The sequence below is a fragment of the Hemitrygon akajei genome, chromosome 4 (genome assembly GCF_048418815.1).
Source record: "Hemitrygon akajei chromosome 4, sHemAka1.3, whole genome shotgun sequence".
In the NCBI taxonomy this organism is placed as follows: domain Eukaryota; kingdom Metazoa; phylum Chordata; class Chondrichthyes; order Myliobatiformes; family Dasyatidae; genus Hemitrygon; species Hemitrygon akajei.
In genome coordinates, this window is record NC_133127.1 from 87,222,016 (window position 1) to 87,234,265 (window position 12,250).

Sequence of the window (12,250 nt, forward strand, 5' to 3'; positions counted from 1 at the left end):
CAGTTTAAGCTTTCTTGCAGAGGCTAGAAGGTTTCTATCCAGATCCCTCTCTGTTTAGTAGCATTCATCTTGCTATCACTCCCGACCAGATTTCCAGTCCTTGCAGCTGAAAAGCATCCCGATAGCATGATGCTACCCCCAACATACTTTACCATACGACTGGTGTTACCCAGCTGATGCACAGTATTAGATTTACACCACACATATCACTTAATGTTGAGGCCAAAAAGTTCCACTTTAGTCTCACCTGACTACAAGATCTTCCACATTTTTACAGTACCTTCTAAGTGATGCTTTGCAGAATCTTTATAGGCAAAGATATGCTTTTTATTAAGCCAGAGCTTCTTCCTTGCCACACATCAATACTCTTTCTGTGCAAGGCATTAGAGATTGTGAAGTCATGAATTTCATTTCCAGTTGCAGTCACTGACTTCTGCAGCTCAATCACTGACTGTTAGTATCACAGTAGCCTCTCCTACAAGGGCCATTCTTCTCCAGTGACTAAATTTAGAGGGGTGGCATGGCCTAGGCAGTGTGGCTGTGGTTTCATATTTTTTCACTTTTCTAAGACAGACTGCACTGAGCTCTGAGGCATGTTTAGTGCCTTTGAGGTGGTCTTGTACCCTTCCACAGATTTGTGCTTCTCTATTATCATTTCCCTGATGTGTCTTAAATGCTCTTGTCTTCATTTTGGTTTAGTCTATTGAAAATCTACCATACTATTGAACCTTACAGAGAGGAGGGATATTTATTCTTTGAGAACTCATTGAAAATAGGTGATCCTCCAACTTTCTACGTCAATAAACTGGGTGAGTAGGTAAGGTAATAATTACAAAGAGGATGAATACTTTTTTAGTCTCACAATTTTGGTTTTTAATTTTTAGTAAACTGTTGACAGGTTTAGATTTTTTTCTTTTGATTTGACATGATGCACAATGATTAGCTCAAAAAGTCCTACTTCAATATATTTTAAATTTAGAAAATGAGACAGTAAAATGTGAATATAGTTGTGGGTGTTGAATACTTTTGCAAGGCACTATATGTTGAAATTGGCTAAGATGTTGGACAGACCTAATTTGATGTACTGTGTGCAGTATTTGTCACCTACCTATAGGAAAGATGTAAATAAGATTGAAAGAATACAGAGAAAACCTACAATGATGCTGCCAGGACTTGAGGACTTTCAACTTTAAGAGAAATTTGGATAGGTACATGAATGGGAAGGGTGTGGAAGGCTGTGGTCTAGATGTAGGTTGATTTGACTAGGCAGAGTTAATAGTTTGGCACAGACCAGATAGGCCAAAGGGCCTGTTTCTGATGTTCTATGACTCTAAAACAATGGTCAATACATATTTCATTATGACTCTCCACTGACTTGGGTACTACAAGCCAAATGGCACCTTTGCATTTGTTCTTTAATGAACATCAACTTTTTAAGGAACAGAAAAACAGGAAAGAAAAATATTAGATCTTCAAAATGTTTGAATCCACCTTGAAAGGGTCCAATTATATGAAAAAAAGTAAAAAGAAATGGAGTCATGGGGCTACCTGCAAGATTGATGAATTCCTTCACCACAATAGTGTAGCGGTTAGCGCAACATTATTACAGCTCAGGTCATTGGGGTTTGGAATTCAATTTGGGCGTCATCAGTAAGGAGGCTATACGTCCTCCCCGTGGAATGTGTGGGTTTTCTCCGGGTGCTCCGGATTCCTCCCACATTCCAAAGTACCACCAGTTAGTAGATTATTTGGTCATAGTAAATTGTCCTGTGATTAGGCTAGTGTTAAATCGGGGGCTGTTGGCGGCACAGCTCAAGGGGCCAGAAAAGTCCATTCCGCACTGTATCTCAATATACAAATCCTTCTGTCTGCTTGGTACATCAAACAGACATTAATGCACAGAAAGGCAACCTCCTTGACTATAAAATTTTGCAGTTCCCCTAATATATCATTACCTTCACACTTCAGTCATAAATATCTTGCAAATTCATCTTTTTTCGCAAATTTATATCTTATTTCCATTGTTAATTTGTCATTGACTCACCAATATCATCATCTGTCCTATCTATAGGATCTTTCTCCAAGCAATCTCTCACAATGTCCCGGCTCATCAATGGATCTGATGCCCTCTCGATATCTTCCTCATCATCATCGTCTTCAGAATCTACCGCAGTCTCTGGCAGACCACTTAGATCCATTTCTCCAGCCTCATTCTCTGTGGCCTTTGAAGTTTAAAAAAAAGGTTATGAAACTAATTACAATTACTGTACAAGAAGATCTATTTAGACATTTTGTTTAAGATGGCCACTCAAAATTTTAAACGTCATACATTGTGCTTTTACTACATCTTAAAACAATTACAAGTCTTCTCTTTTTTTTAAAAAACTTTTTGCAACTATGAGCTTGATGTCATGTCTTGTTTTACATATCATTTCCTTTTGTATTTAAATTTCTTTCTATTATTCTTAAATCAGTCACTAAATCACCGGTTGCCCAATCTGCTTATTAGTCTTTCTATAAAATACTACGATTGAATTGGCCCTGGGTGTGCTATCTCCAAGTAACTTAACCTGTTGGGTAATTTCTAGTGTTGTTTTGTATAGTTATTGACATACCCAAAATTCCATATCATTAATAAAAGTTGCAGATGTTCCTGATCAGAAGCAAAGATTAAATTGGCCCTGGCTGTACTATCTCCAAGTAATTTAACCTGTTGGGTAATTTCTAGTGTTGTTTTGTATAGTTATCGACATACCCAAAATTCGTATTATTAATAAAAGTTGCAAATATTCCTGATCAGACGCAAAACAACCTCTGTGTCTAAAATTCATCATTTGTAAATGGTGGCTACAGACAAATTTTTAATTTAAATGGGTGTTTTTTTGAAGAGCTTTTTATTTTGGTAAAAAGGTAAACCTGCTAGTGAATAAATTGAATACATGAGCAGGCATGCAGAGAATATGCCATACTCTTCAAGCAATTTTTGATATTTTTGTATCTGAATAAGAAGAAATTATGCTCACCAAATAATGTGCACGGAACAGTTAAAAAGCATATGAAGGAGCACAAGATAAATAGTGCCTAATAGTCTACTCTGGCAATGTTATCAAAAACAAAGCAAGCTATTCTTATTATCATGTGACTGAAAGTAGCAGATGCCTTCAGTTACAGCTGATAGAAAAGCAGGACAGTGGTGTAGTGGCATCCATACCGGACTTCAGGGTGAATGGTCCCACATTCGAATCCAGTTGGCCCCTTGCATGCCTTCCATCTATGCTGTGTTGAACATCAAGCTAGCAACTCAGCCTCTTAAAACAGACAAACGCCAAAGAAACGGCACGGCTGCTGCTCAATGAGCCAAGCAAGGCGTGGGGATGAGATATAACTAACAATAACTCAAATATATCTCAAATATGATGGCCCTGAGCACTTGGGCATAGTTGAGGGGTAGTCAAAACTGTGGGCCAATTGTATTTAACACAGCCATTAAGGGTTTTATACTGTGAAATTACATAGAATTAGTTACACGTAATCTTAACTCAATATCATTTAATTCAAATTAAGCAACACACATAAAATGTTGTGTCAACTCAGCGGGTCAGGCAGCATCTAAGGAAATTAATAAACATTCAACACTTCGGGCCGAGTTCCTTTCTTCATCAGAACTGGAAAGAAAGGGGGACGATGCCAGAATAAAAACATTGGGGGGGGGGGGGGGGGGTGGAACAAGCTGGAAAGTGACAGGTGAAGCCAGGTGGGTGGGGGGGAAGGAATGAAGAACCTGGGAGGTGATAGATGGAAAAGGCAAAGGGCAGGAGAAGGGGCACCAGGGGGGAGGTGATAGACAGGCAAGATAAAGCGAAACCACAAAATCAATCAGCGTCTTCCTCAAACAGAATCCCTGATGAACCATGAGATCCATAATCTGCTGAGGACCAGATGAGAGGCATTCAAGTCTGAGACCAAGAAAGTTACAAGAGGTCCAGGTACAATCTCTGAAAAGCCATCTCATGGGTAAAGGAGCAATTCTGGACTAAACTTGAATCAATGAAGGATGTTCAACAGTTGCAGCAAGCCTTGAATACTATCACCTCTTATAAAGTTTAATCAAGTAACATAGGCAAGAACAAGGTTTCGCTTCCAGGTAAACATAATGCCTTCTATGCTTGCTTTGACCATTAAAACCACCACTAACTCCTACAGCCCTCTGATGATCCTGTGGTTTCAGTCTTGTGCGAGCAGCTTTCAGGAGGGTGAACCCACAAAAAACATCCAACCCAGACGGCGTAATTGGTCAAGTATAAAAAACCAGTGCTGATTAACTGGCTGGAGCATTCGCTGAGATCTTTAACCTCTCACTCCAGCAGTCTGAGTTACCCACATGCTTTAAGCAGGCTTCAACTGTACCCTTACCTAAGAAGAAATTGGTGACCTGCCTCAAATGCTATGGCCCAGTGATGAAGTGTTTTGAGAGTTTGGTGATGAAATATATCAACTTCTGCCTGAGAAGTAACTTGAATCCACTCCAATTTGCCCATAGCAGATGCCATCTCATTGGCTCTTCACTCACCCTATAACATCTGGACAACAAAGGTGCATATATCAAGATGTTCTTTATTGACTACAGCTCAGCATTCAGTACCATCATCCCCTCAAAACTTATCAATAAGCTCTAAGATCATGGACTCAATATCATCATGTTCAATCGGTTCCTCGATTTCCTCACTTGTAGATCCCAGTCAGTTCAGATTAGCAACAATACATCCTCCACGATCTCCATCAGCATAGGTGCACCAGAAGGCTGGGTGCTTAGCCCCCTACTTGCTTTACATTTATGAATGTGCGGCTAAGAGCAGCTCCAATGCCATATTCAAGTTTGCTGATGACACCACTGTCGTAGGCTGAATCAAAGATGGTGATGATTCAGCATATAGTAGGGAGAATGAAAATCTGGCTGAGTGGTGCCATAACAATAACCTCTTTCTCAATGTCAGCAAGACCAAGGAGCTGATTATTGACTTCAGGAGGAGGAAGCCAGAGGTCCATGAGCCAGTCCTCATAGGGGAATCAGAGGTAGAGAACGTCAGCAACTTTAAATGCCTGTTATATCATTTCAGAGGACCTGTCCTGGGCCCAGCACACAAGTACAATTATGAAGAAAGCAAGGCAGCGCTTCTACTTCCTTAGGTGCTTGCCAAGATTCAGAATGACATCTAAAACGTTAACCAACTTCTGTAGATGCATGGAGGAAAATAATATATTGAGAGGCTACATCACAGTCTGGTATGGAAACACTAATGTCCTTGAATGGAAAATCCTACAAAAAGTAGCAGATATGGCCATGTATGTCCATTACAGGTAAAGCCGTCCCCACCACCCAGGACATGCTCTGCTTTCACCGCTGCCATCAGGAGGAAGGTACGGGAGTCTCAGGATTCACACCACTACGTTCAAGAACACTAATTACCCCTCAACCATCAGAAGAAGAGGAAGACGACGAATAGGAAAGGGGAGGGGAAATAAAGAACTTTACCAGAAGGAGAAATTGATGTTCATGCCATCAGGTGGGAGGCTACCTAAGTGGAATATGAAGTGTTGCTCTTGCACCCTGAGGATGGCATCATCGTGGCAGAAGAGATGGGCATGGACTGACAAGTCAGAATGGGAATGGGGATAGGAAATAAAATAGTTGGCCACCGGATTGTTAAGTGTTTCTTCATGTACATTAATACACTGTTTTTTCCCCTCCAAACAAAAATAATGATATAACACTTAATTGTGAGATTTGTGCAACTATATTTTGATATACAACACAATCTGCAGAATATTGTTGCAAATGAAGATCAAAATGCAATTGGCTGTTATCTTTGCCTCAAAGACAATCAATGGCTGAGTTAAATGAAAGGTACTGAGTGGACACCCCATTACCCTTTCTGTTGAGATTCCCAACATCACAGAAGGCAATCTTCAGTTAACTTCATCCACCGTACAAGAAATGCTAACAGCAGATACAGCAAAATCAATGGAATAGACAACAGCAAGCTACTGGAGTAAAGATAGCACTCCAAAATTAGTAGTGCCTCCATTCAAACTATCCACAAGCTACAAAACTAGTAGCTACACAACAATATATATATTTTAAAAATCCAGGTATAACCTGTGCACAAGATGCTACTTCCAATTCATTATGGCTTAATAACACCAACTCAGTCCACTCCCATTTGTCACAAAGTAATGGAAGATATCATTGATAATACATAAAGCAGCAATAGGTCAGTAACTGGGGTTACCGATAGCCAGTTTGAATTTGATAAGACCACTTTGGGCTCCAAACCTCATCGAAGCTTTGGTCCAAACACAAAGTAAAGAGGTGAATTTGTCAGAGCAGCATTTGACTGAATACAGCAACATGAAGCCCAATAAACACTGAAGTGAACAGTCACCAAGATACGATTCCATTAGTTGGATAAGTTGGGTCAGAACTTACTCAAAAGAAGATGGAAAACAATATGGAGATTATGGGAGAACAAAAACTCAGTCCCAGGGCTTCACTGGAAATGTCCCTCATGTCTTAGTCTAAACTATCTTCATTTTATTTTTATTACAAGAGAGAAGGTCATTCAGCCCAATGAATTATTCCAAGTCCCCAGGGGAACAATCCCTCTCAGCTTACTTTCTTTATCCTTGCAACTTTTTTTTTTGTTCTCACACATGCCAGTAACACCCCTTTGATTCATTTTTGCCAATGATCTATAACTAAGGGATGAATTACAGTAATCAACTATCCCAAAGTTGGAAGAAACTCAAGCATCTGGAGGTCAAGATTGAACTCAGGTTCCTGGATCTGTGAAAGTACAGCACTAATTTCTGCACTCTTCAGCCCAGTTTTATTAAACTTTTTAAAAAATCACTTTAGCTTAACTGATGGATGAATTCCAGTGAATGTCAAGTTAAAATTGTTATTTCACTTGATTTCTATATCCAGCATTTGATATTAGCTTCCAAAGCATAGGAATTAAGTTTTTAACCTTATTATTAATAAGCATTCCAGGATTTTTTATTAAATTAAAAAGTACTCAAAATCTCAGTGATTCCCTTTCATTATCAGCCAGCACCAATCAGCCCATTAGCTCTGTGATTTATGTGCAAGATTATGCAAGGCCTTGTGAACACCATTTCCTAGTCTTTCACCATTTTCTTTCCTACTAAAATGGATAAACACATTTTTACATCACATCTCATCTGTCAGTTGTTCATTATTAACTTGCTTATCTCCTTATAGCCTCTTCTAATTCCTCTTGCAGCTCACTTTTCTCCTTAGCTCTCTATCATCAGCATTCTTACATAAAAGGCACTTAATTTCTCAACAAATCCCCACCACTGAGCCCTCCTACAAGAAATGCTGCCACAAGAAAGGAGCATCCATCATCACCAGGACCCCACAATCCAGGCCATGTTCTCTTCTCACAGCTACCATTGGGAAATAGGTACAGGACCCTCAGGTCCCACAACAGCATTCAACAAGGTTCAGGAACAGCTATTACTCTTCAGCCATCATGGTCCTGAACCTGCATGGATAACTACACTCGTACTCAACACTGAACTGAGTCCACAACCTACAGACTTAATTTCAAGGACTCTATAATCCATGTTCTCAGTATTACTTATTTATTATTATTACTATTATTTGGTTGTTTGTCAGCATTTTTGTGTGGTTTTTCATTGATACTATTGGATGTCCTTATTCCAATGTGAATGCCTGCAAGGAAACAAATCTCAGGAGAGTATGGTGACGTACAGTATACATAGTTTGATAATAAATTTGTTTTGAATTTTGAAGTCCTTAACAAAGACTATAAAGAATATATGACCAAGACCCAATCTTTGCAATGATCTGTCAACTGCAGGCTGCAAAACAAAAAAAAAATCCAATCTTCCTGCTGTAAACTAATCCCCAATCTATATAACATAAGGATATTAATATCTCCTGATTTTGAGTAATAACCTCTAGGGCAGAATCCTACCAAATATGTTTTCAAAATTTCTAAACACTATGTTCACTGGCTCCTTGTTATTATCCTGCCAGAAATCACCTCAAAATGAAGATCTGTCAAATGAGATTTTGTTCTCATCAATCAGTGTCAATTCTGCCCATTCTATTATGGTTTTAATGGTCTCTGCCCTATATCACTAATAATAAATTCTGGTATTTTTTTTTACAAATTGTCAAACATATTAACTTTAGATCCCAGGTTTCTTTCCTTCCTTTCTTTAACAGTTGTGTTTGCTACTTATTGTGGATGGACCTTTCAAAAGGCCAGGGAACAATAAAAGGCAAGAAATAATGTGTATATTATAAATATTTTAAAACCAAGGACATATACTTTAAGGTCCATGACATTAGTCGGCTTTGTCACCACTATCAGCTCTATTTAGAACTAATTTTCTCACAGCAATATGTATTTCATTACTTTTTATTCTTCAGTATAAAAAATAATAGTATTTATTGATACTGACATTTATTCTCCATTACAATTTTCGCTCAATCTGTGTGTGTTCATATGCACGTGTGCGTGTGTGTGCCCGTGTGCAAGGAATGCACATTTACTTCAGCTGGTTTCCTTATGTTAATCCATAACAGCTTTGAGAAAGTGTTTTCAGATGTTTTGTTCCTTTGCTCTCATGATACACATTCATTATTTGCTGATTCCTAAAATTTTCCCTATCTTTGAGTTTAATTTCCTTTTCAGCTGTATTACAAGTCCTTTCCTTTAACCAAATACCATGTTTATTTTCCCATGAGCCCATACCATTTCTTGTTCATTTAAATTCCCAACAAATATACACTTCAACCATGTTTGCCTCTATGTACCAACCATTACATCTTTTAAGTGTTTCCAAATCCACAGTCAACCATCCCTTCAATACGGTGATGTTATCATCACCAAGCACCACCCCTCCCTTCACTACAATGACAAACATCCTGGAAGCTACTACCAATGAAAGCAGAATCAGACTTCCCTCATCATTAAGGCAGAAACACCAGAGCAGTGATCTGGTCATCTACAAGTAATTATTGACTTCTTAAAACCTTTCTATTACCTATTCACCAGGCATTTGACAGCATAAATGTTTGCTGTTTGTGGATTTCAGTTCGGCGTTTAACACCATCGTCCCTCATACCCTCTGCTCCAAATTGTCTCACCTTACTGTGCCACCTGACCTCTGCGATTGGATTTACAGCTTCCTGACCAACAGAAGTCAGCAGGTAAGGATGGGACAGGTCACCTCGGATATTCAAATCACCAACACTGGCGCCCCCCAGGGGTGTGTCCTCTCTCCACTGCTGTTCTCCCTCTACACCAATGACTGCACCTCCTCCAACCCCTATGTGAAGCTTTTGAAGTTTGCAGACGACACTACCATCATCGGACTCATCCAGAATAGTGATGAGTCTGCATATCGACAGCAGGTGGACCAACTGGCGCTCTGGTGAGGTCGGAACAATCTGGAGCTGAACATGCTCAAGACAAAGGAGATGATAGTGGATTTCAGGAGACATCCCCCCGCTATGTCTCCCCTCACAGTCCTCAGCAGCCCTGTGTCCACCGTGGAGAACTTCAGGTTCCTGGGAACCACCACCTCTCAGGATCTGAAGTGGGAGCAGAACATCAGCTCCATCCTGAAGAAGGCCCAGCAGCGGATGTATTTCCTGCGGCTCTTGAGGAAATACGGTCTGCCTCAGGAATTGCTGCTGCAGTTCTACACTGCAGTCATTGAGTCTGTCCTGTGCACCTCCACCATTGTGTGGTTTGGAGCCGCCACCAAACAGGATAGAACCAGACTACAGCGCACAGTGAGGACTGCCGAGCGCATCATTGGAGCCTCCCTGCCCTCTATTGTGGACCTGTACTCTTCCAGGTTGAAGAAGAGGGCGGGGAACATCATAAAGGACTCCTCCCATCCTGCGCACGGACTGTTTGATCTGCTTCCGTCTGGTAGGCGCTTCAGATCCCTCCAGACTAAGACTAATAGGCACTGGAGAAGTTTTTTCCCTACTGCGGTCACTTTGCTGAACAGTTAACTGTGTCAGCTAACTATTACTTGGATTGCACTACCTGTATGTATAATCTATATTTTCATTTATATTTATCATTATTATTGTTATGAGCAAAGAGACAACATCTGCCGGAAGTAAATTCCTTGTATGTGCATAGGTACTTGGCGATTAAATTCTGATTCTGATAACTATCATTCAGCTGGCTGGGGTACAACAGCACTGAGAAGTAAGCAGTTTGATTTATTGACACATTTGGCTGCCAAAGAATGCACAGCAACTTCATCAACATTATTTCAATATTTAAATCTAATCAACCACTTTATTAAGTAATTAGAATCAACACTTGAGTACATCCCTCCCAATGATTTCTAAGAATACGAACATACCATCTTTCTTCAAGTCACATCAACCTTAATGCAATAGCTGCTGCGAATTTTACCCAAGTACCATAAATCGAGTTGCCCATAAATAATATTGTAAAAGCCTAACACCTTATACCTTCCTCAAATGCTAATTTGCTCCAGGCAAAATGGAATACAGTGGATTGCAGTTAATTGAGACACATCGATACCAATACATTTTGGTCAAATTAAGCAGCTGTCCAACTAGCCAAAGTTTCATGGAAATAATTACAAAGGTATAAAAAGCTACTGTTTAATTGAGTAACTAGTTATGTACTTAAATGAAATGTAGAACAAACTGGAATATTATCAATACTACTGCAGTACTATAAAGCTGTGTATTAGTTTCTAATAGTTATCGATGGAGGAATTCATCCAGTGTATGCTGCTGTGTTCTTTTGATTTCTGGCATCTTCAGGCCTCATTGCATGAAACCACAGTGAGCAAAGCAGATCTGAATTGTCTTATTGCTTATTTCTCACCAACTATCACGAACAAAGAACACTGCTTTTTGATCACAAACACAAGCAACTGACACTATTTAAAATCTGTTTGCTCTCGGCATCATGTAGTGTCTAACAACTACACAAGTACATTCAATTGATGCCAGTTAGGAACAGTGGCAAGTTTCCCGTCCCAATTAAGATGCATAGTGGCCCAAATAAACAAAGAGAATTCAGGCTATTTTCTTGATTAGCTTTTGTTCTTTAAGAGTTGTCCCAAATAAGCAGCCACCCCAATTAACCAATGGCCCAGTAAACCAGAATCCACAGTATAAGCTAGAATTGGTAGACTATAACATGCAAATTTGACAAAACTAGGTCTGCATTCTATTATTCAAACATACACCTCCAACACAAGAACAGCTGTTATTATAACCTGATACAGAAATACCTACTTTGATAGCTGCCAAAGGGTCCATAACATCAATGCAAAAATTTACTTCTTAAATCTTGTTGCCCATAAATCATTACCCCACCGCTGCCATCAGTCTTCATTTATTCTAATCAGGTCCCTCCAGATCTACTACTCACCTTGCATTGGGGGCAATTTACAGTGACTAATTAACCCATACAACCTGTACATCAGAGACAATGGGAGAAATAGGAGGCCCTGCAGGAAACCCACACATACAGATTCCAAAGAAACTCCAGATTAAACCTGTTTAATAGAGCTGTGGGTACCAACCCTACTAGTTGCACCACAGCACTATTCTTTATGCCCTTGGCCTTTGACCGATTCTTAGCATCTTCCCAGTTCCAGTGTCAAAATCAACCATCTTCCAATAACCTCCATTGCCTTCCTGATCATCTTCCTAGCAATTATCACCACTGAAATCAACACCCCCTTAAGCCCCCAGTGAACCCTTCTGTTGCCACTGCTCAATTCTTCTCTTACAGTCCTCTTCCAAGTCCATTATGCTCCTCATCCCAACTGCAGTCCCTTATATACATCCATGAAACATCCGCTATCATTTCCCAGATCCCTGATTCTTACCCCAGCCAGTTATCACCCCTCCTTCCCACCCTCCCAATCAGCTGCCAAGCCCTCAATGTACTCAGTGGAATACTGTGGTCTTGTCTCAAACTCCACATGCAAATCAGTTTTACCATCAATTAACAGAACAACGTCTATGGTAGAATAACAGATCCTTAGGGTCTCCTACTAAAGCAGAAGGTCCCTGTGCAGTGTCAGTTCTCCTAACCAATAAATTCCTTATCACTACAGCTTTCTTTCTCCTTCCTTTCTGAGTTTGCTCTATTTCAATACAAGGAGTATTGTAGGTAAG

The 12,250-nt window shown here is 39.8% G+C and overlaps 1 protein-coding gene across 7 annotated transcripts in view; it reads right to left on the minus strand.

Annotated features, from left to right (window-relative positions):
• rapgef2b (Rap guanine nucleotide exchange factor 2b) overlaps positions 1 to 12,250 on the minus strand; it is a 375,793-nt gene that overhangs the window by 100,380 nt on the left and 263,163 nt on the right. For all 7 annotated transcript variants that reach the window (XM_073042996.1, XM_073042998.1, XM_073042995.1 and 4 more), the window contains one exon: positions 2,045 to 2,222. In XM_073042996.1, the coding sequence (XP_072899097.1) occupies positions 2,045 to 2,222 (178 nt within the window). The remainder of the gene's footprint in view (positions 1 to 2,044; positions 2,223 to 12,250) is intronic.